This window comes from Thermobia domestica, chromosome 11 (assembly GCF_964235325.1).
Source record: "Thermobia domestica chromosome 11, izTheDome1.hap1.1, whole genome shotgun sequence".
NCBI classification, from domain to species: Eukaryota; Metazoa; Arthropoda; class Insecta; order Zygentoma; family Lepismatidae; genus Thermobia; species Thermobia domestica.
This window is the reverse complement of record NC_137464.1, coordinates 189625517-189651627: the sequence shown is the minus strand read 5'-3', so window position 1 is coordinate 189651627 and position 26111 is coordinate 189625517. Positions and strand designations below refer to the sequence as shown.

At 35.4% G+C, this 26111-nt stretch overlaps 1 protein-coding gene across 1 annotated transcript; it reads right to left on the bottom strand.

Moving 5' to 3' along the window:
* Positions 1 to 25372, bottom strand: KdelR (ER lumen protein-retaining receptor). The gene is made up of 5 exons (XM_081731424.1): positions 25131 to 25372; positions 19829 to 20018; positions 16235 to 16304; positions 4961 to 5213; positions 1 to 1505 (listed from the first exon to the last, which is right to left on the bottom strand). The coding sequence occupies exons 1-5, from the start codon at positions 25219 to 25221 to the stop codon at positions 1471 to 1473; spliced, it is 639 nt and encodes a 212-aa protein (XP_081587550.1). The 5' UTR covers positions 25222 to 25372; the 3' UTR covers positions 1 to 1470.
* Between the last annotated feature and the right edge of the window lie 739 nt (positions 25373 to 26111).

Genomic DNA, 26111 nt, shown 5'->3' with positions numbered 1-26111 from the left:
TCCAATTAGAAAATTATTTTATTTGTTGTATAGATGTTATATAATACAAATAATTATCTATGCATTTCATATATTATTCACATATGCATATATTCGGGTTTCATGACTTTTCAATAACAGTAAAACAGAACTGTTAGTGTGTAGGTGCGCGTTAACGTGCTTTTTAATTTGTTTTTTATATTTAGCACATGCTTTGGTGTACAAACTAAGAATATTTCACTCAAATAATAAATGCAGACAGAATGTGCTTGGAATTATATTACACTACAACTGATTGTAGCATCATTTTAAAAGATTACCTGAAGTAAACACAGGCATAAGTAAAAATAAATATTCCTGCACAGAAGTACAAGAAATAAAGAACATATCAACAACAATAAAATAAAGCAAGCATCTGGAGGGAAAGCCTCACGTGTGGGTATTAACTACTTATTTCTACAGATAAGTACAATTCTTTTGTATAAACAATTTATATCAACATACGTCACATTTCTGAATGAACATAATTTGTTAGAAGACAGAAAAATAAAATACGTCGGTGGATGAATGGTATGCAGGAGTTAAACATTCGCCAACGAACTCTAAGCATATTATATACTTTCATGATCAGTAGCAGCAAAAATATTTACGGGATCCTAGGATAAATAACTCCTTTTACGTGTTCTACGTTATATTATATCTATAATATATATAATGATCGTACACGCACACACACACACACATATATACATACATTCAAAGGAAAAATAAATCAACAGACAACTGATCAACTGCCATTACCATGTGCACAATTTCCCAAAGGAGAAAACAAAATGTTATTAAGTCTTGTACTGTGTTCTTCGTGTTTTTTCTTTTTTTCCTTCTTCTTATGACAACTGCACAGACCATGTCAAAGATCCAGGAATGATAGGACAGAAAAAAAATCATACTTTACAAAGAATTACATATATCTACTACGTTTTAAATTTAATATTATTGATCATCCAATTTCTCTGATGTCGTCAAAATCATTTACTGCACCAGCGTCACTTTAAAAAAAAAACAAAAAATTTACAAGAAATGCATTACCAACGCAATAACAAATAACCCAAACACATACATACACAAATTATTTTTTTTAATTATTTTTTCACTTAATACGAACGGAACCCTGTTCCTCAACGACGAGTTCTGTACCCCTCCTTCCATTTTATTAAAAAAATTCAATAATTTTTCCTTATTTCTTTTAAGAAATCTTTCCGATATAAGTTTCTATTCTGAAACTTTCTTTCCTTGTAGCAATGACTGTTCATCTTATTTTTAGTTTTGATATTTGCAGTTGCCTCGATTACCCATATTTTAAATTCATTCTACCGATTCGAAAGTGGCACCATAATTGCACAAACGCACACACTCACAGATGTGAAACTGTACTTCTTACACTCAAAAAAAATCTCTGGCATAAATCATTCAAATGTCTTGAAATGCTACTTATGCTGGAAGTTGTAATTTCTTTCCTTTCAACACTGTAAAGAGAAGAAAATGTAAAATATGAGACACATTTGCACATACAAACTCTCGAGTTTGTCAGTTCCTAACAGTAAGATTAAGAATTTCGCAACCTAACCAATATGTTATATCTACTCCATAAGAAATACAGCAAAATTTTATAGTATCTCATACGTGCAATATTAAAACGAATGAATGCAAGTCCAATCATACTTAGTAATATTCTAACATAGTAATCTTTCGAACAGGTTTTCAATATTGCGTGCTGCCATCAATCATATTGTCGAAAAATAACATTTCATCTACCCCGGACCCCCCCTCCCCCCCAAAAAAATCTAACGTAAATTCGCACACTTTCTCAATAAAACTATACTTGTTTAACAGAGAAATGATTGATGTACCATGGAAATTTCTTCAATTCAGCTGTATCCTTTTATAAATAGCTGGAAGTATTTTACAATTACTTATCGTCTTTTCGGGTGCAGAAAATACCCATTCAATACTATATAGACGTAATGGCCCCCCAAAGCATGGACTCATTCCAACGAAAATTTCTGGGTGCGCACCTGGATGCCATTCTTTTTACTATTTCTTTCTTCCTATTTCCTCCCTTTCATGTCTGATAAAAGTACCAGCGAAAAGTCATGAGTATCTTTTTAATTTTTTTATTTGTGTTCCTGTTACTGTTATCTGATTTCTGTGATATGTACATGGGAAGGATAGAGAAAAATGTATATTTTTGTTAATATTAAAATTCGAAGGCATTTCTTCGTATTTAATAATAATAATAAAAACACAAGGGATGTCTCAAAATCCTGAGAATTTCTGAAAAACAACAAACTGGACTATTAATAATTATTGGGATTAGTCAAGTCTTGATACGTTTTTCTGGCGATCTCGCCGAAAGCTGGTTAGTATGATCCGAAAGCTTCGGAAGTATATACGTGTTTCTAAGTTGTTTACACTCCGTTATAGAAGATGCTGTAAAAAAGTAGTAAGAAATTTTTAAACGTTTAGTTTCAGTTTGGGAGGAAATCAAAAACATGGCGTATCGATGGCTTGATCGTTTTAACGCCGTAAATGACGAACATAACAGCTGTAAACACTAGATTGATGAACGACAGAAGAGTGACTATTCGTGAGATTAGTGCATGGTAGGCATTGATACACAGAAAATTAGAGAGATCCTGCATAATCATTTAGGCGTGAGCAGTTTCAGCATGTTGGGTACCTTGACTGTTGTTAAAGCCAGAACAACAGCTGAACACAGTGGAAACTTGTTAAGTTCTTTCGCCACCTTATAGCAACCAATTTTAGAGTAGATAATAACAGACGAAACTGCATCCCATACCCGGAAACAAAGTCAATCTAAGGAATGGCGAAGACCAGAGGAAAGCTCATCTTTACAAGATCGCACACTTTCTTCTGCATGCAAGGTAATAGTTATTATTTTTTGGGGATTATGAAGGGATAATCTCAATAACTGTGATAATTACCTATCACTGGAAAGCACAATTAACGCGGAGTACTATTCCAAACTTCTGTCCGGTCAATTACAAGCACTCGTGAAAAATTGAATTGGAAAGTTGCATGCGACACCTTTACAGGGCTCATAGTGGTCTGGTCTCTTGTAAATAGTTGAAAAGTAATCAAAAGCGCACGAAAAAGTGACCAAAATCTCATCATGGCCCTTTTTTCCTTTGTCAATTTCTCCATCACCTATCTGTTTGTTGTTTTGTTTCATCTTTTCTTCTTCTTTTTGAGCTTCCTATTTTCTTATGTTTTTTAAGTATGCGTTGTAGTTACGGTAAGCAAACTTAGCAGATGTACCGGTAAGAAGCTTCTAAGTAAGTGGAACCAGTTCTGGCCTATTTCCGAATTTCTTCATCCCGGACATTATATTTAACTTAGCATTGAGAGTTCTCAAAGCCGTGAAATATTCAAATTCATCACTTACTCTTAAGAAGAACATACAAGAAGCATAACACAAGACGGACATGAGAACCACACAAACACACACACAACGTTGAGCGGAGCGTTAACTATTACGAGAGAAAACTAAAAGACTATTATGATAGAAGAAAGAATAGACACAGAAGGGTTCTCAACCCCACCTTGAGAGCTTAAGCATCCGCGAACCATCTACTGTGCTTTAGAAAGAATAAAAGCTGAAGTGAGAATAAAGCTGACTGTTTCACATGTGGCAGCAAGTACTGAAGCTTTCAGAAGAGTAATGAGTAACAAGTTTCTGCCTTTTTCCATTTATTTTTATATTTTTCTTAGAAAACTGCCAATGCAAAACAAAAATCACACGAAAAAGTCACTTTACCTTCCAAAAAAGTAACTTTTAGTAACAAATTTGAAAAGAAGTAACTTTTAGTGACCAACTTGAAAAAAAGTAACTTTTAGTTAAAAAAGTGACTCGCTATGAGCCCTGTAAACACAAAACCCCATACAACCCGCCAAACAAGAAATGTTTTAAGTGATTTGTGTTAAGAATCACTTCCACATCCTACCTACTCACCTGACCTGGCATACATTTCTCATCCATGTGGGTGGTATGCAACTACGCACATAGGATATTACGTCATTCACTATGAGATACCGATGTACAGCACACGACTTTTTCGTTCGTTGGTGATCAGTAGTCCTATACATATAGTCATTTACGTTCACTGTCCAGAATTAAAAGGAATTCTTTCCGCTTTATGGGGCAAACACTTGCGTCCATATTGCACAATTCTGAATTGTGCTTTATTGGATAAGAGTGGATTTATACATGTAAGACAAGCATATGTTTTGGCATTAATCAGCTCAAAAATTAGTTTTTTCAAGACTTAGGAAGCTCTATATTACTCACTGCCGGACATTCGTTGGTTGACACTTTTTTTGTCTTGCTATCACTTTAGAACTACTTTCTTCGAAGCAAAGCATTATTATGTGAAGTAATTAGCATGAAAGTATACAATAACTACCTTGCTACCACATGAAAAAAGAAATAATATCAGAAGCAGTAGCAGAATTTCAGTTACAAAACGGTAGATAGTTTCTTATATACTGTTTTCGTATTGGTAAAAATTTCGTAAAATCATTATAAGTCATTACACTCAGATTATTTTTATGTTTATTTCAAGCGAACTATCAAAAGTCATGTGAACCTATTTATAATAACAGAACACGTCAGTCATGAGCAATGCTAATTCCTAATAGTAAACAGCCAAGCTAGGCGTCAGAACCCGCCTGATTTCAACAGATGTCGCTAGCGTGCAGGCAATTTACAGATTTAAAACTATTATGACGGTTTAAGTACATAATTTCAATTTAATTATTTCAAAATAGGAAAACTTAAAGCGTACAGCGGGGCAAAGATTTGGACGCAACAGCTAGTTTTTATACGGTATACACGGTTTGTCTCTAAGGTTCGATTTATAAAACAAAAACGTCTTTCACTGGCGAAACGTAATACACTTACCTTTAGTAATGTACAGATAGAAGAAATCACAATACAGAACTGTCTGTACAACTCCTGCAACGATGGCTATCAGATCATAATGATTTTCAAAATAGTAACGATAAATCCAATTCAGCAAATAAAGAGCACGGTAGGATCCCAGGGCAAACAGATAATGGGAAGTGATGCTTTCTGCTTCACCAGTTTTTGAAACTAGAAACAGCTGAGGTAAGATTGCCACAGACTCTAAATAAATGCTGAATGTCCATAAAACCTGTAACGATAAAAATGTTATGTTTATTCAGAATACTGAGGGTCATATTTACTCAACAAAACTAGCTCGACATATTATATATATATATATATATATATATATATATATATATATATATATATATATATATATATATATATATATATATATATTACACTGGACAAAACTGCAATAATACTCAACATTTTAACACTTCCGCTCAATTTTGTATTAACAATATTTCTAATACCACTATAATGAACATATTTGGTGTATTTTCATACAGCTTTTCATTTTGAGTGTGTGCCTTGTGTCTTTATGCAACACCGAGATTATGAAGACCTACTAATAACGTGAGATACGAACCATGACCGGGGTTTCAATTCGGTGCAATAGGCGGATGCACGGACCGTCATGCTTAATCAATTCTCTCAGTACAGGCCGTTCCCCATACTATGTCGGATCCAACAGAGCTGAATTACAAGTCCATGAAACTAGGCCCGGCTTGCTTTTCATTTTAAACGCAGAATAATGTCTACATTAGTGATTCTTTTTTACAGTGGTTCCGAATGCAACTTGACTGACTCTGCACAACTTTCTATTATTCTCATAGACATTACTATAGTCATTGTAAGTAGTATTCTGTCCAGGGTTCCCACAAAAAAGTCAAGACCGATTTCCCTGACACTAATTCTTGTTTTCCGACATAAAATCTTGAATATAAATAGAAAGATATGGGGTGAGTTCTATCATACACTTTTTACCGGCCTCCTTCATCCCCATGGTCATCCAACACGTATCTTTAATTATCATTTAAATATTTCTTACGTTCAATATAATTGTTATTTACACGAAATTTAACATGTAAGTATATAATAATATATGTATGATACAGTAACACTTACCTTGACATTGCAAATTAAGACTTTTTTTGCTTGACTTTTTGAATAAAAAAATAAAAAGCAGTCAAGAATATATTGCCAACTCTCTCTGAGCCTAATACTATCAGTCCTAATATTACCAACTCTGAGACACGTTAATCCTCACATTTACAATTTTAAACAAAATTTTGTTTTGCTCTCAGTTCTTGAATTTGCTCTACGAGAACGTCTTGTTCTTGTTTGTAACATAATTCCATTTGTTTTTTCCTTCTTCCAATTTCTGAACTTCAGCACTTAGGTTTCTTTTTTCGCCTTTGATTTTACTTTTGTCTGCAGTTTTGATTGGTATCTGTTTAAGGTATTCATCATAGCGTCTCCGAGCTAAACAAACTGAGAGAAGCATTCTTCGATTAATAGGAACAGATTCCGCACCTCTATAGTACATAACTGCATCACGCACCCGCCTCGGTGCTACCAGAGAATCTTCGATTTGATTTTCTACAATAAGTGTCTTATTGACTGTGAGAACACGCCCTCCACTGAGGCATTGCCGTGGGATAAAATTAAACATATTTTCACAGCATGCCACAAATTGGAATATTCTTGTTTCTTGGACAACTGCAAGAGACCCCTGAATTTCAGTACAGAAAGACATAAATTGACATTTTGCTTTCTCAGCTACAGAATCAGATATTCTGTTATGCTAATGCAGAGTTGATAGTATAAGTTTCATCCTAGTCTGAACAAGTTCTGGATTGTTCTTTTGTACCTCGGAGTCCAAATCTGACAGAGCACGTACTAGTTTGTACTTCTGAGGGCTCCTTTCGACAGTCAATCCTGAAAGCTAGTTTATCTTAATTTGATGCTTTCAGTTCTTTCAGTAGTTTTTCTGTCTTAAAACCAATGTCCAGCTTTCTTATTTCTAGTAAATTTTCATTTGCAATCAAATCCAAAGCAAGATGCTTCATTGCATTGTCAGCAAGTCTCATAATGCTTTGTTTGATACGACTCATTAGATTTCTTAAGAGAGAGAGAGAAGTTCTGAGTACAGGAAACAAACAAATGGCTCAAGACTGGAATTTCCTTTAAAATGGTTTACACTGCTGTCACGGTTTTGAAGAAACATAATTTACACTTCATGAATTGTCTTGCACATTTACGTTCCCTGACATTTTACGCAAAATGCATGATTTCAATGATTTTCCAGAATATGGGAACCCTGTCTGTCATTATTACCATGTCACTTGTCACCAATGTCGACGCTAAAGGAAGGCAAGGGAACGTCCCCGGGGGCATCGTCTGCCCCCCCCCCTCTCATGGATTGTACGACAGGTCAAGTGATATAAAACTTTTTTCGGATATATATGAGCAGCCGCCAAATGAAAACCGAACACCCTCCATAAAACACATTCCTCGCACAAGTTGGCAACACTGCTGTTACTTATAGATGCTATCGAGAGAAGAACTGCAACGTGACAACACACAGGTACACACAGCTGTTCGTGTATTGCTCTATAGTTGAGCGTAGTAAAAAGTGTGTTCGTCTAGCATTAGAAATGGAGGCAAGCAAAGACGAGCAGAGAGATGTGGTTCGGTTTTTGGTGGCTAAGGACGTTGGAACACACGAAACTCATCGTTGCATATCTGCTATGTATGGCGAACACTGCATGTCACTGACAAGCGTGCAGATTGGCATAAGATTCCGAGAAGGACGCACATCACTGCAAGGTGATTCGCGCAGAGGACAGGCCCATCGAGATAATACCTCTGTGGTTGCGCGTATTGATGGTCTTATCCGAGAAAACAGACGAATCATAGAGTAACAAATTTGTGTACAGGTCGGAATTAGCCATGTCCGTGCATGCCATTATCAAAGAACATTTGCAGTTCCGAAACATTTGCGCGAAATGAGTTCCGCATGAACTGACGGACGGACAAAAGATTGACAGAGTGGCTTCACACCTAATGCATCTGCAGCGGTGCCATGAGGAACAGTAAGCGTTTCTGCCCCATATCATCACAGGGGGCGAAACGTGGTGCTACCATTTTAAGTCCGTGAGCAAATGGCAAGCGAATACTGGAAACACCTCAATTTTCTCCTGCCAAAGAAATTCACAGCTGTTCACACAAGTTCCGGTCAAGTCATGATAACCTCCTTCCTTGATTGTAGGGGCCCTCTGCTTGTTGACTTCCTCGAGCGCGGGGCCACGTGAAGCCCTATGATAACTCTGCAGAAACGGAGACGTGTCATAAAGTCAAAGCGCCATAGAATGCTATCGGACGGAATCATCCTTTTGCATCCCGTCTCCATACTGCCAATGTGGTGAGGGATACGCTACAGAGCTTTGGCTAGGAAACACTTCAACATCTTCCGTACAGCCCCGATCTTTCTCCTTGTGATCTTCATATTTTTGGCGACCTGAAGAAAGACATTCGTGGACGTCGGTTTCAGTCGGGCGAAGAAGTGCAAGAGTGTGTGAGGTTATGGCCCTAACTCCTTCTACAAGAATGGATCGTCTCGTCTCCCAGTGGGATAAATGTATTAACGCGTTTGACAATTACTTATAAATAAAAAACATTCCATTGGTATTTTTTTTGCTTGTGTTCGGTTCTCATTTGACTGTCCCTTATATATATAAGCTGCTCTCTCTCTGTCCATCCACTTGAGTCCTCCCGCCCCCTCGAAATTAAATTACAGTTCGTGTTATTACTGCTAGCCACACAAGCTGGTAAGTTTCTACGCATCATATTCTTCTTCTTCTTAATATATTCATCTTGGTCTAAGAATTGTCCTCCCTGTAAAATCTATTATTTTTTTTTTCCTCTTTGTTCCACCCGTTCTTTCTATCGCCTTCTCAAACAACATCCTACCCAGTTTCTCTTCCCCATTGTAATTATATGTAATACGTTTTCCTCCCCTAAACTTTTCCAATTCTTTTATTAGTTTTCCGTTCTACTTAAGAGATTCAAATGGTTTTTAATGATAAAGTATGAATTTCTGTCAAAAGAAGTAAGTGGGATCTCTGGTACATATCCTTTCCACATATGTTTACATACCTGTATTTTTTTTTCTTAAATAAATGTGAGGTAGTTTCGTAATCATATAATATTTAAACATTGTCATGGTTAGCCAGAGGTTATGAATTCTGGCTAATTTCCTTTCTGGAGGTAAAAAAAACGAACTTCATGTGCTTCCTCGTCATTTGAGTGTTCTTCATCCTGTTTGGCCCTTCTGCAAAATACTTCTGGATTGTGTTCACTTTGTAGTATCTTTCATTCATCTCGCAAGGCAACATTTTAATTTGGTGAATTCAATTGCTGAAAATGATTGCTAGCACTGGATTCAGACCAGAAGAAACGGAGAAAAAGAGGGTGTTTAGTGGCAGACCGTATACAGGGTGGGTAGAACGTAGAAAATGTCTAGAAATGTTATGTTAATTTTGAAACGAGTAGAGGGATTGAGATGAATACTGGATATGAGGAATGCATGTAGAGCACCACTGAATAGGCGTAATGTGAATCATGAGGGACATCTCAAAAGCAGCCATGTTGGACTTAGCACAAGAAGAATATAAGGGAAAGGGATCATGTGACATATAGCACTTGAGGCACACCATCTATTGAAATCAAGAGTGACCAATACAATTTAAGACCTCTGTAAAAGGAGACATTCCACGCTACGGAAATGTATCAATACTGTTGTAAAGATGACGTGAATGAGGAACTAGAGATCCTGTAGTACGGTCCATAAGCACATTGTATGCACGAGGGATAGCAAGAATCGAATTCTGGAACATCAAGAATGTTTGCAACGTGCAACGGAATGAGAAGTAGTTCCACTGGATGAATGCTCGTGTGGTATCTTGCACAAAGACACCTGTTTCATTCAGGGTTCTCATATATTAATGAGTCTTCCAACAAAACGTTCCGAGTATGATACTGGTGACTCTTCTCACAACCAGTTGCATACAATTGGCAGCTAAAACACTGTTCACATTACGCCTATTCAGTGGAGCTCTACATGCATTCCTCATATCCAATATTTGGCCTCAACTCCTCTACCAGTTTCAAAATTAACATTGCATTTCTAGGCATTTTCTACGTTCTATCTTCGCACTTTGCCCTCACTTATCTCCCACCCAGTATATGGTCTGCTACTAAACACCCTCTTTTTCTCTGTTTCTTTTGGTGCTGAATCCAGTGCTAGCAATCATTTTCAGCAATTGAATTTACCAAATTGGAATGTTCCCTTGTCAGTAAAATAATGGCTTTTGAAGACAATCTTCTACGTTAAGTTATGAAGCCTTTCTTCAGAACAGGATTGGTCAATGGTAGTTTTGGAAAAACGTTCTGTAACCTGACAAAACCTCCTCAGTCCACGCAAGAAAACACATTGTTTCAGTCTTTTTTCATTATTATTATTTATTTCTCTGGAAATTTCTTGTTTTCGATCCTACTTCCCAGTTCAATACTATTAACTCTTGGTGCGACTGGAAATTTTGCCTAAATAAGTTCTTCAGCGGATCTCAAGCAAAACTCACTGACGTTTAGAAGCGACCTAAAGCTCTCTGATAAGGGTACAAGCTTCATGTAAATTAGTGGCTCTTCTTTTTGAAACAGCTTTAAAAACTTTTCAAATGGTAATGATGCTTATATTAGAAAATGAAACTTGCTCGAGTTCTCAAAGGAGAATCTTTTACACACTACAGTATCCATTCCTAACTTTTTGCCTCTCTTTTGAGAAGATCCGATTATTATTTTTTTTTTTTATTTATCGTTAGTCACGAACTTTATTGCTGACCCTTTCAGAAGCTACGAACAAGGTCAATCAACATATTTGAACACAAATGAAGTGCAAACTCCATGAAAATATTACTTGTACCTATATATTTCCAAATGAAAAGTAAAACTTAGTTTTAATACACTTCGAAAGCTTTAACAGATTTCCTCATGAAACAATACATTTATTTCGAATTCCCTCGGGGCTATATGATTAGCACACACATCGAAGTCGGGTTCAGATTCTACTTTAAACTGCAGGTCTATGTTTCACATAGCCTCGATACTGAAAAGAGACATTAAACTTCAAACTAACCAACAAACAATTATTTCGATTTTATGGTGTTAAACAAATAATGTTAAAGTAATCTTAACTTACACACGGAGTCAAATTTGAAGCGAATGTGTGAAACTAGCCTCTTCCTACTACTATTAGTATTTTATTCATACAACGGGTGAAAATTAATACGGAAAGCACATAGTCACCTTTAAGTCGTTATAGTTGGTAACAGATTGTTATATTAATCTTTGCGGTGATGGGAGTGATTGGCATTGACTTACTAAAATCGCTTTGCTTGTGAACAGCTGTGATGTTCTGTAGTCTTATTCGTGTTATTTCAGTTATATGAGTTCTCTCATACCAAACAGTTTAGGAAGAGTGTTCCTCTTTCTTCTCGTGGTAACAACTGACAAAATTACCAAGAGCTGAATTCATTCATATAAAACACGATTGACTATCAAACATAATTTGACAAGCTTTTAGGACTTAACAATAATACACCAACCACACAGCGCCATCTTTTGAAGTTTGGTGAAACATTGCAAAGCCAACATACATAAATAAGTAAATAAATAAAAGAACTATCTGCCTCCAAAAATAAAGGAAATATACAGATACTATGAGCAAGATGATGATAAACATCTATCTCTGCTGATTGGTAGAAGCTAATTTTCTTTGATAAGCATCTTTGAAGTACATCTATCTTCAATACCAGAATATTTGCAACATAATCACTGTTTTTGTCAAGTTAAACATTCTCCAAAATAAATGATTTTGAGATTTTCTCCCCACTTCTAGGAGACCTGGAGTGGAGTCCGCGTTCCAACACATGAAATAATGAATTCGCAGATATACATAAGATACTAAACTACGATACTGAATAAATTCTTATCTCTCTCTCTGTATATATATATGCGCTCAGTTCGTATATGTATAAATAAAACCCTTTGATTGGTCAAGGAATTCGCCGAATTAAACCCAATGGACAATGTATGTAGTGAAAAAAAGCCTAGCAAAAATAGACTGCTCACTTTACGAATGTGTTCAAAGTAGAGATGCAAGGGCTCGGAAAAAAACCGGCTTTTTTGGAAAAAAAACTCTGTTTTTTCTGCTTTGCTTTTTTGCTTGGGAAATTTTGGGCTTTTTTCAAAATACTGCTTTAAATTGATAAAACAGACTTTGTATCGCTTCTCTATAACACAAAAAATCATTTAATTAGTGGTTGATGCTGATAATAATATAAAACATCGAAAATAAACTATGAATTTCGAAAAAAATATTTCAAACAATTTTTCTTCAACATTCTTTGCATTATGAATTCCACAGGATTAACCAATGTATATAATAATTTTTTAACCTCCTATATACAAAAGTAAGCAGAGTTGGCAAGAACCGTGGTTTTTTGAAAATGCCAAAAACCCGTTTTTTGGGGGATGTTTAAACCAGGCTTTTTTGGTTTAAACCAGGCTTTTTTGACTTAGATTTTTTGCTTTATGTATTTATATTACATATTCACAGAAATAAGTTTGTTTCGCCTTGATGTTATTATGCAACAGCGGGGTTATGCCGGAAGAACACCCATAAGCTTAAAGACGTGCGGTCAGTAAATTTCTTAAGTTGAGAATCTCCCGCCCTAGCCATTGGGAAAATCCCGTCATTACTTGAAATGTAAGACAATAACAGGAAAATCCTGTTATTGCTTTGCATGTAAAATTTAAAGGTCAACGTACCATATCAGTACGCTAAAACTGAGGTATTAAATTACAAATTTAGTACCGGTACGTAGATATCATTGAAAGTCCAATCCAAGCTAATGTTGGAAGCTACGTAGGCAATCGATAAATTTTCCCAATTTCTATCAATATATTTAAGCAATATTGGCTTCTTTATAAAACAACACGCATTTAGGCATGCAGAAATATACAATTTGGTTTGTTTCGTATATTTAGGCTTAACATCCTTACGAAATACCGAGATTATCAAGGAGAAGACTTTCGCTTAAACTGACATCCGAACCGCTACTTGGGTTACGCATGAAAGAAGGTTTGTGGGTCGACCGAGAATTGAACATGGGACACCTTGATTAAAAGGTGAAAGGGAAATAAAACTATTGCAGGTGGTTTGATATCTGGAAACGTCACCATGAAGTTCACACGATTTGCATTTTTCATTCTTTTTATTTTTGTGGTTTAAACCAGTTATTAAAAAAAAAAAGTTGGTGTAAACCAGCCAACCCTAAAAGTAAACACTTCTTTTTAAAGAATACACAAATAACTAGCAAAATAGTATGTAGTATTTTTACTTCAAAATATTCCATACCCTCTTTTTGAAACAAAATAAAATTAAAATAAAACATAAGAGAAATACTTAGATTTATATGATACACTTAAAGGCTGCACATCTAGAGCTTTTGGTTCTGTATATTCTTGAAATTCTACAGTTAAGTTTTATATAACCACCATCACGATTTACCCAATCCTCAAGTTTTCTGAATTTTTAACAAGAGGGATTCAACATATCATTACGGAACTCCCCCCTCCCCCCCAAAAAAGACTACGGAATATATTTAAGTTAAGCTAAATACAACTGCACAACAAACATGACTGAGTGATTAGCTTTTGAGCTTCTATCGGGAAGTCCGGGATTCAACCAGCATTCGACCATTCTGACAAAGCTTTTCTTTGTTCCATCTGTGAATGTAGAAATAGTGCGTATACTGTGAGTTGGCCGACTTCCTTTCTTATTGTTTTTAAATAGTTATTATTACTAATTACCAGCAGTGACGGTTTTGCGAAGGTTAGGGGGGCGGTCTTTCGGACTGAAGTCCGTTCCCCAAAGTTACGGAATGTCTGCAACAAACGAAATATCTATTATTTATGCCTTTACTCATAAACTTTAAGCTCCCGTCAAATAAAAATTACGAATGTTTAAAAAAACTAAACATTAGTAAGAAACCCTTCCCAAAATACTTTTCTAAATCCGCCACTGATTCTCAGTATAAAATGATTTTTAAAGTTGTATCCGGAAGATTATTGCTAAACATATAAACGAAACGAAATATTAGTTATGCATGTACTCATAAACTTCAAGCACTTCCCAAATAAAATTAGGATTTTTTAGGAAACGAAACAATCAGAAAAACCCCTCCTAAAGTACTTTTTTAAATCCGCTACTGATTATTTGTATAAATTGGTATTCAAGGTTGTGTCCGGAAAATTATTGCTAAATCACTTCACAGCTACAGTATAACAGATATGTGGAAGTACGGTTTGACGGATATATTGAAAAACGTACGCTTTGACGGATAAATAGAAAAACGGGCAAGTTTAACTTTTGCGCTAGAAGCTAGAGTACTAAAAGCTCTTAGAAATGAAACACGGATGACAAACTAAAATGGTCTAGAGAAGAAAAAAAGATGTCGATAACTCAAAAGTTAAAATAAAGTTAAATAGCCTCTAAAATTGCCCTCAAATACTACATTCTTCATGTTAGCTTTAATTCGTAAAACATGTGCTCCATCCATGTTGATGATGAATTTCAGAGCGAAATATCGCATTTAGGTAATGGAATTCTTATCTAACCATAGAATATACTATAAGAAAGCTATTTGGATAGAAAAATCATGAAGTTGAAAAAAGCCAAAATTTCCAAAATTCTCGCTTTTTCCCCAAAAAAGCCGGCTTTTTATGTGAAAAAAAACCATCGATTCAAAAAAGCCGTCTTTTTTGCATCTCTAGTTCAAAGTCAAATCTAATCAAAGACTGTCATGGCAGGGAAGAACACGTTTCGCATGAATGAAAGCAAGGTTTCTGTACTTAACTCATTTTACATTTTTTATAATTAATTTGCAGAACAGCGAGGTTTTATGCTTCTACCTGAAGAATTGTTTTAATTAAATTCCTGCCAAGGTGTGCTTACCTGCTGCGTCAGTAAGTTCCTTTTCCCGAATGTAGACACTACGACCGTTATAACCGTTAGAATCTCACTGCAATGTCTTTTACAAGAAAGAACGCTTTGGTTTGCAGATGGTGCGAAAAGTACACGGAACAGGGAAAAATTAAAGCTGAAGTGCACTGAATTAAGAGGATTATCTGTATACTTTTTCTAATATTTTAAATAGGTTGGTTAAAGTTTGGAGAGTTTTTTTCCAGCACCAAGACTATATGCGATAAAGACCTATAGTTTAAGGTGGAATCTGAACCACCATAATGTGTTTTAATTTTCTAAGGCTCACACGAACGCGGAACCCCGTGCACCGAAGTCATGCGCAACAGCAACTAAACCAGAAGCAAAAGCTTTCTGACATTTCATCGAGTTCATTATTGAAAGGTACTTAATAAAAGCATAATGTTCTGATCTAAAATATTTTGCTTTTAATAATGAAGGAAATTCTTTTTCTACCAGATACACATACTTTGTTGTTAAGCAGATCGTCTGCACTATAATTGTTTATTAGTAACTTCGTAACGGATAAGGATTACAGTAAAGATAGCTAATAGTTTTCCATCTAACGTATCTTTGGCTATCTTGTTAAGTAGTCGGGAATTATGATATTAGGGGATGCTCGTACAATATGAAATAATATAATAAATGGACGCTGTTAAAAACTGAGTTAACTCTTAAATAATAAGTAACATCAAGGGTTAGTGAATATATGAATCAATTAAGCTTAACTGTATAAGTAGAAAATTGAACATGTCTCGGCAGTTTAGTTTAAGAGTAATATGGTAAAACAGAAGTACTGTGAAGTACCTAATCCAGTTTTGGCAAATAACATTGGCAAAATCGATACAAATTACACCACAAACTAACTACTTAACAACAAATTATGTGTATCTATTTGGTAACCACTCCTACTAACCCATGAGAAAATAATTTTAAAAAAGTGTACTAATTATGCTGTAACTACTGACTAAATTAACTGCTTGGGAAAATTTTAACTGAAGTCGTTTAATACGAATATTGTCTTTCACTCCTTGAAAAATTACACTGGCTAGATAATTCGTGCTCAAACTACTGACTCATTTATACCACGTTAAAAACACAAAACGTTAAAAACAAGTTATTAATATTATATATATATATATATATATCAAACTCACCTCTAGAACATTGAAATCATGATTGATTAACAAAGCCAAGGCAGCAGCAGGAATAATCAAGAATTCAATCCTGAAAAAAAAAAAAAAAACAATGTGTTCATTACCAAATTCATTCAGGAATTCTTTTACTCATTCTTCCTGCGATAATGATACTTAAGACTCGACAACAACAAAGGTATACTTAATTTCATCGTTGTATTGTTGTTTAACACATAACCCTAATAACTTAGTTTATTATATAGAATTAATAACGTTAATGTGATAATAATCAAAATTAAACTTTCCCCTCAACTCCCAAATATACAATAATAATAATCAATACTAATGTACTTCTGCAGCTTCAGTGTTTAAGGTTCTTTCTTCTAGGAATGGGAAATCAGCATCACAAAAACAACACTCACAGCTTCATGCTGTTAAATGGAACATTACTATGATTTAAAATTATCTCTGACACTGTACGTTGTCATTGTGGATCTTTTGAGTTATCTATTCTTACTGTAAACTTGACCTGAATATCTTGAACCTTTTTTTTTAATTAGTAAGTTTATAAATTTTAATAGAAGTTAATGTTGCCTGACCGTTGTTAGTAGATGTTAGGTGATCGCTGTACTAAGTCCGATGGGATAGACGGAAGCGTGTAGGAAGACTGTTACGACACAAAATAGACACACTTCTGAGCTTCAAAGAGGCCAAATTGATACGTGGTTACTGGCGTAAAATAAGGTGGCCAGTGTATGTCGCAAGAAACACCGTCCAAGGAGAACTCATGGCAAAACAACATTGTCGAAGTAGGGAACGAACGAGAAGCTTCAGAGAAAGCGAAGATTGTCAAGGAGGAAGGACCGTACACAGCGAATGTAGAAAAGGGACTGCAGAACTCAATCATCACCTGAACAGCCTATTGCGAAAATCACAATCCAATGTGAGTTGTATAACAGCGGTTGGACTGCAATTTTTAAATCGCTGATAACTGCTGACAATGCTTTAGCGCAGAGAAAATGGTCGGGAGGACATGACTGATAGCATTGAAAATGCGCAGAATGGTCCGACGAGTCACCTCATTTCCAAAAACAGGCCAGTGCAGTACGTACAGTGGACTTTCAAAGAAGCTAACGCAATGTTGGGTGTGACATGTTCCCAAGATGCATTACTGCAAGTGATTACCAACATTTTTGATGACCACATGAATCCTATGGTTCAGCTGTTACTCCCAACCAATAATGAAACTTTCTGGGATAACAACGCGCCAATTCATATAGCTGCATCCGTTAAGGCGTGGTTTTATGAACATCGGGATGAACTAAAATACCTCTTTTAGCCTGCCCAATCCGTTGACCTCAACATGATTGAGCACGTATAGAAAGACCAGTCCAAACTCCGGAGCAGATCATTTCCATTCTCATTGACGGAATTGTGTGCTATACTTGGATCAGAGCTGTTCTCCAGGCTAACAGTGCTTTATGCTGTATTAAGCAGATAGGTTGCATTTCTTCAAGGTGTTTCCACCTGATTCGAGTGCAAGAATACGAGTTTTTAGTGTTTCTCTGCCAGAAACGAAAGGAATATTACAGTATGTTTCAATTACTGTAACTCATCATTTCAAGTAGTGGAATTATTGTTAAAATTCTTTGGCGAATTAACATAATGTTTAATGTAATTTTATCTTTTTGTTTAGCACGATGATATCTTTTTTTTTTTATTACATATAGAAGCTCGGAAGCACAGTTCTTTCAATAGCTTCGGTGCAAAGGCAGCACTAATTATGACCGTAAAACGCGTGGCGACTCGCTGCCGTGTCGCGACAAAACGCTGTAACTTGAGTTACATTGTTATGTCGCTATAAGCATTTTTGAATTTCCCGCCACCGATATTTAAGTTCACCAGGCCCAGCATTGAGCTGAGTCAAATACTTTTGAAAATATACCAAAGAGAATTTCGATGTACGTAGGAAATTAGCCGGTCTGTAGCGACTTTACGGCTCTTTTTCTCAAAACTGCTCCGCCAAAGTTACAGCGTTTTGTCGCGACAGGGCAGCTCGGTTCCTCTTTGAAAAACTCCTGACTTTTCCCGATCTTTATTGACTATTTCTTGGCAATTTTATTACGGATTCAATCTTGGTAATCAATGTCAACAAACCTGTTCACATACCTTGCTGAAAAACATAAGGTAAAATACATTAAGTACTATAAATAAAGTTGGAAATACTGTACTAGAGGTACACCTTCACTTAAGAAATTATAATTAACATTTGGCCCGTTCATTGACACAGGGAAAATTTTGTGCATATTGATCCCATTAATGTTTCTTTCTTAAAGCAAACAACAAATCCATCGTAACAGTCAAAGTTTCATAAAGAAATACGATGTCAAACCACATACGAAAGTATAAAATATTTTATCACGATTCAGCTGCACTCTTGAAGCTATCTTAGTCCTACACAACGTGATTTTAAATACACAAATATCCTTGGAAATCGACTGCACTGATTTGTGCATTATTACATTTTGTACACCAACAAAATGTTCGATATAATTATACTTTTTCTAAACAAAATGCATTTAAATGATAATGAATAGTTTTCTGTGTGTGTTTCGATTGTTGTTACCAAAAGTGGAACGAGATGCCTCTGGCAGTAAGTGCTATATCCGTAGGTTTCGTAACGGGTTGGAAGAAATTTAAAGCAATCTAACCGTTAAAGATAAAAGTTATCAACTTTCTCTTGGAAATCCCTATTACTTTAGAGCTTCATAGTTTTATTTCTTTACACTGATTTGTGTTTCTAGCCTTATGTATAAATTTTGATCTTTGCTTTCATATATTGTTGGCTTAAAACTTACAATGATGAACATTTCTGCTCACCCTTGTTTTCATGTAACTAGTTCACCAAATTAATTCTGTACGTGAATCACCGAACTAAGTTAATCAATATATCGCTTTATCGTGATTGATGATTGATTTTAAATGGACAATTCTTAGGAATACCATAAACTCAATCACAATATTTCCCCATATTCCACTTACTTCACACATGAACTTGATTTTCGTTATTTTTCTGGAGTTACAGCTCTGTTTATACTATAGTGAGTGGTGACTGAACAAAAATTGAGGAAATCTTACTGTTCAGTATTTGACACAGATTAACCTGTTACAAGAATATAAAAATTACTGGTGCATTTTGAACTTAGTACAATCTTGTAACAGATTAATCAGTGTCAAATACTGAACCCTAAGATTTCCTCAATTCTTGTTCAGTCACCCCATCGGTCAAAGTCCCCCCTCATTACGGTCATATCAAATGTTCAGTATTTATATTAGATTGAGATCTTCAGAGGCGCAAAAGTTGAAATAATATGCGTTCACTATAAAAGATCACAACCAAAACTGTCACATATTTTTTCTGCTTTACTTATCATGTATAATCAGAATAACCTGATTAACATTTTTAAAAAATGTTTGATTTACAGTTGTTTTTATACACCTGGGCTACAAAAGAGAATCGGTTTAACGAAGTCCACGAGAACAGGACTTCTCGCCTATTGTTAAGCAACAAAAGAGTTAGTAACAGGAGGAGCCTATATTCCATGTTATACTTACCGCAATGTGTCATGGTTGTGATCGTAGGTGGCTTTAAACTTTACATACATCAGATATATTGTAGCATAGGATGTAGCAATAAATACAAGTTTCATTACGGTATTGTAAGTGGAAACAAATGTCGTCACCAAGTCCAAGTACCGTGTTGTATACACCAATGCAAACAAGATTTGAGACTTCCCTGATATACCTGGAAAATGAAAACGACAGATAATTGATTAGAATAACTGTGAAACCCCATACATACTTTTCCTCTACTTTTACAGGTATACATTTATCACTAGTTTCATCAAGCAATAAATAATTATAGTATTCTTTTTTCACCTTCACATTCACTCGATTGAAACCACACTTCATGTATTTCACAGCTACAGTATGTTATAGGAACAAGAACAGCGTAGATGTAATCAAGTTGTTTAATAAAATGTAGTGTAAAGTTTATCTCTATGTAGTGGGTTAAATATTGTTTCTCCAATCTACAATAAAACGAATTTTGACCGAGAAATATAATAAGATTCTTTTGTAGCTCGTCTTTCAAAAAAACAATGATAAATATTAGGACTAATTTGGTCTACATGTATGGTGTTGTAAGTACACCTATATCATTTAATAATATATGATTAAAGAAATGCTGATTTTTTACTGTTATGTTGCTGTCACATAACTTCAAGTTAGCAAATAAGGATAATAATATGCCAGGCTTGATTTTGGAGTCTCCTTGCTTAACACTCCTTTGTTGAGTCTTTCAATTATCCATCACATATTGGCTCGTCATCTCCCGAAATACCAATCAGTAACTTTTTTTTTATAAAATTTTAATGTTTATTTAGTGATAGTGAGAATATAAATTGAATACTTTTTTCCGCATCATGGATCTTTCTTGCATATAAGCAGTACTTGCGATGAGAAAGAGTGGCGTGCTGACTGCGCATACTTTTATCATAAATTATAAACTTATCATTCATGTAGAGTCAAGACGTACCACTCCTTCCTCTCGTTGTTGATAGGAGTACATTGTTATTAGTACAGAGAAATATATTATTTGCAAGAGGGGACGCGTCTAACATCTCTCACATATATTCCAACTTCAGCTATTTTTAACGGTCCTATTTTTTTAAGTTAATTTAGTTTTCTAATTCTTTACTCACTTTTCCTTGCAACGTGCCTAGTGTCCATTTTTAAAAGCATGCCTCAGTTAATTGGTTAAAATTATTAGGAACAAAAATAGCAACATAGATTTACGAATTCCTACTGGTGCAACGCAGACAATTCACATGATTTTGTTCATCTTACGAAATATATTGGATATAAAGAATTTACTCTCGTAAAGTATGATATATGACAGGCTATAATACCAAAGATAGTGAGCTTCATAAGCTTCCAACTTGCAGTTTCTGGCTCACAAACGAGAAACAAGTTTAAAATTTTAATTTAGCAAGAATTAGATCTGATTATTACAGTTCCTTAGCTTGCTTGAGTATTATCTTCCGGCAAAAGTGCACTTTAAGCAGAACATCCATAGGAACCGATTCACAATAAATAGCAATATGAGGAATTATGCTCTTTGTTTGTAACAAAATGGGTCCAAACTTCCCTAACCCTACTTTATCTTATGTGAACAATGGCACATCCTATGATAAAATCACTTTTTCTGCTCAAACTGCACTCTTAGGCCTACCTATCTTCCCATGTATAGAATACATTTTAGAAATGCAGGCAACGATGCAGATTAAAAATCTGAGCGCTAAGATTTGGCCAATTCACGGGTAATATTTGAATATTTGTTAACTAACAATGAAAAAAGTCTAAAGAATTATTTACACACACGCCATAGCTTAATTAAAGTTGTAAGGCAGAAATAAGTTATTATAGATTGGAAAGCTGATGTTTAACGTCTCGGTAAATGTTTAGTAATGGGGGGTAACACTAACGAAGACAGAAAACAACGTGCCCTGCGGCCTCTAACCTGCCTTCACTCGTTAACGCTTGCTCGGCAATACTGTATGAATTAAATGTGATTAACCTAAAGCAACCAAATGTCAATAGAATATCGCAAAAAAGTAGGTTAAAAACCTCTCCCCCCAGAACTAAACAATAGCCAACGTCTCTTCCATACGAGGCTATATGAAGCTTGAAGCTACAGTTTAACACGTTGACCGCCACTATATATTTTGACCTTCCTCATCTGCGCCACGGGCAACAATCCACCACTAATACTTTGTTTTCGCCTTTGTTTTAACCCCATAAATGTATAATTTTCTTTGGCCAACGAATTCGAACCACCGTCATGCTTACAAATTTCAAGGTTTTCCCATCAGAAATGGGCCTGGGATCCCGTGCACGAAAGGCACGCGCGCTACTCACTAGATGAGGAAATAGGGGAAGACTATTATACGTGAGATCATAATATAATCTGTCACAATGAAACACTGCCTATTTAGTAAACACACAGGAAAAGCAAAACTTTCGTGAATTTACTATACTTTTAAATCTACGGTGGGCTCATATAGAGCACAAGCCTGTTATTACTCTGCCTTTACTCACTGAGGCTCCAACTCTCCCAGTAGGTTATAAAACAAATCCTCTTGTGCAAATATATTGTGTCTCAGTAAAAATTGATAGTCTCTAATAAAATACTTGTTTTTAACGCATTAGATGATAACCTTGTAAAATTACATTACTACTCATCATTCGGTCAATTCTTAATCTGCTCCCACGTTAAAACCAACTCCCACCACCTAATCTACACTAGTATATGATAAATTAAATTAAAATTTTACAGAAACTTAGTGATAACAAACCGGAAAACGAACAGGATCTTCCGCTTACTATGGCGATGCGTTTATCCATTACGCTTCCTAGTCTTTCTTCGGATTACTCAAATTTTCATTTCTTGGCTCGGTATGGCGTATAACCGATTTCAATTCCCGAGCTAGCCGCAATTTCTCACTCCCGGAAATTCAGGATATCATTCCTTATATATGCAACCCTAATATCACCGACTTAACTTTATATTACATGCTCCAGTTCACCTTCATGTGCAACGGAAAGTAGGGCTGGTTTGGAAGTATTTTTCGAAAAACTATGTTTTCGCCTCGGTGTAACTGTGTCGATTAGTCAGAAAAACACATATCAACCTGTACTTGGTGCTCCCTACAAGCTACTACTGCAACTAATCCGCGTCAGAATAGGGGCAAGAAGAAAGGCACGAGTTCATAGGAAGTAAGCGCGTTAGGAAAGTATAGGTACACATATAAAGGAAAATCTGTATGTTTTACCATGTCCTAACATGACTTTTTGTTCTCATGATTGAAAGTCATTGTTTGTGTTTGCACAAGGATCCCAACTGTTGCCAGCAATTTAAGTTGAACCCTCCTACAACAGCAAAATATTACGTGTCACGTCGACACAAATCATTTCTTCGATAAAGCACGAGTTTCTATTACTCCCTCTCTGCAGAATTCGTTAAGTGATTTATAATACCAATGACTTCCCAAGTTTCCAAAAAAATAAATAAATACATAAATATATAAAATTTAACAAATCATAGTAACAGCAATATTACATCATTACCTGACTTTTAAGTTAGGGTTTGGTTGTTTTGGTGCAGGCGTGGTTTATGGATCCATAGACGCTCATTATATGTGTAACTTCTTTCAGCAGGAAATTGATTTATAGTAACTTGAAACATTGTTTCTTGTGTGAAAAGTTGGATTTCTGGGTGAAAGTTGAATTTAGGAGGGCACTGTATAACAGCTACGCGTATAAATACAGCGTGCAACCATATCCCATACAAATCAACCTGTGTTAGGTAGCCACCAAATGCAAGAAGTGTATCGAACTGAATCAGAACAGAGCGAATCCGAACTGGTGGGGCCCATGCGGCAGCCAACGGATATGTCCGAAGGGAGCAGGCGCGTCAGTGATAGTGTATATATGCGCGTAAAATAGGATGCTAAAAAAATAATACACTCTTAATTCAAATATTTAAATTTATCCCTACTCAACGCCAATTTACGCAAACTATTCTTTTTGCATCATTACTTTCAATTCGGCTTATGTATAAATTATCATTAACTAATATTAAAAGTTCAAAAAAAAAAGTGTAAAATTTTTAAAAATTAATTACTGCACAACAAACTTTGCCCGCTGATTATACCTAGAGCTTCAAAGTGTTAAGTATTGAAATGAAATAAAATCTTTCAGAACGCCCCATGATTATGTTCTTCAGACAAAGGAAAAGGGTGATTACGGTAAGTGAATGACGATAGAAGAATAAATGGAATGAGGATGATGAAGGAAATGGTAAAACCCCGAGAAAACCCAGACACAATGTTGTCCACCACGAACTTATTGGCCTGGGATCGAACCAGGAACCCACGTATCAGAGGTAAGCGCTCTACCACTGAGCTACCGTGCCCCAAAGTGATAAGTATTAATTCTAATTTAGTTAAGTACAAACTTTCATCTTGTCCTATTTGAATGTTCTAGCCCACTTACCTAGTGAAGCCTACATTATGCATAAGAGGGAGTATGATAGCTTCTTTCCTTGATGTGGTTCAAAAAAGTACATAAAGCCTATAATTAAGGGAACTGTATTACGGAAATAGATTCAAAATATGGATTAGAAATACTGTTTACAAGATCTGGCCAATTCTAGCTTCGTTACTCAGAAACTCACTTGCACACATCAATATTCTACCAATATTTAATTAGACTTAAGAAATGAAGAAGCCAAGTTTTGATAATAAAACTATATAAACTGCCTTCCCACGATTTCCTAGTCAGTTAACATTTCCATAAATGCTAACTGCTGTTTGATGTGCCATTCAAACTAATAATTTTACTTGCACACGTGTGAAACCTTAATCACTCCTACAAACATGTTGCAACATAATACAGAATGTATGACGATATCGGCAATAGGCAATATTATTTTTTTACTACGAACTCGACAATATTTTCAGGTAAGAAATAAATTATGATCAGTTTATGGAGCTTATAACCTTTCAAGTTTGTTATATCAATGTGATATATGGTTGTCGGATCGTTGCAGCCTAGAAACCCGAAGTCAGTGACCTGTCCTCTCAAAAATTTCCTGTGTGAAAACGTTAAGATTCCTTACATAATTTATTTAAATGTACACTTTCGTTACGTGTTACACAAATATTACCAATTGTTGTTGATTTATTAATCCTACTGAAGATAAACTTTAGAAAAATACAAAATAACAATTGACAGTCGATTGCCGGCAGACAGATTTTTCGTTAATTTACGAAATGATTTATTGGAAGAAAATTACCTGCGCATGATCTGGTTTTCCATATCTTCATTAACAACACTATTATAGCCACAAGATGGGACAAATCTCCAAGAAGTCTAAAGATATTCATATTAAATAATTACACTACACGCAACAGGACAACCGCTACACCCCCTATTCCAATATGGCAGAAATGACGTGGCGCTGCTGTGTCAAACGAGCCAGTTCGCTCCTCATAAGATGGCACTATCGGTGATTGCATTCTGTGTGTACCGGTGTTCGCCGCAACGATGCAGACGCTATCATTCGTGCGACGTAAGAGCTTTTGCACGCTCAACAAGATTTGCCTTTACTGTGCAGTACTGCTTGTTCTCGGAAGAACGACAATTATACAGAATTATATTCGCTCTCAGAATATTTCCGTACGAGAAGCGCCAACTTAAATATGAGTTTTGTGTATTTAAAATATATTTAAACAAATAAAATCTTATTTTTGTATATCAACAAGAAAAACAATACTCAATGTCAAGTAAAGCAGCAAGGAATATGAAAATTTAATAGTAGAGACAGTCCCGTAGCCAGGAAGGGGCTAGAGCGGGCGGTACCACTCTAAAATATCACCCCCTATAAAACAGAACGTTATAGGGAAATTTAACCCTCCGTGGTCACACTAATTTTTTGTGACACGGAGGTCACACTGGGGTCCACAGGACCCACCACCTTTTTTATCTTATTTAATTTTTGAAATATATTTTTGCAATATATATATATATATATATATATATATATATATATATTTTGTTTTTACTGTTCTGTGATACGCTCTATTTACCATAAGCAATAAATCTGCACTTATAAGCGATTTGGTTACGTTTATTGCAGTTTTCATTAACAGTCAGAAGGAAAAATACGTTTTTTCACTTTATCAAAAAAAAAAAAAAAACGCTAAAAATCTCAACACTTTAGGGATCATTTGTAATAAAATATATGCATATTATATACCAACATAACAAACACGTG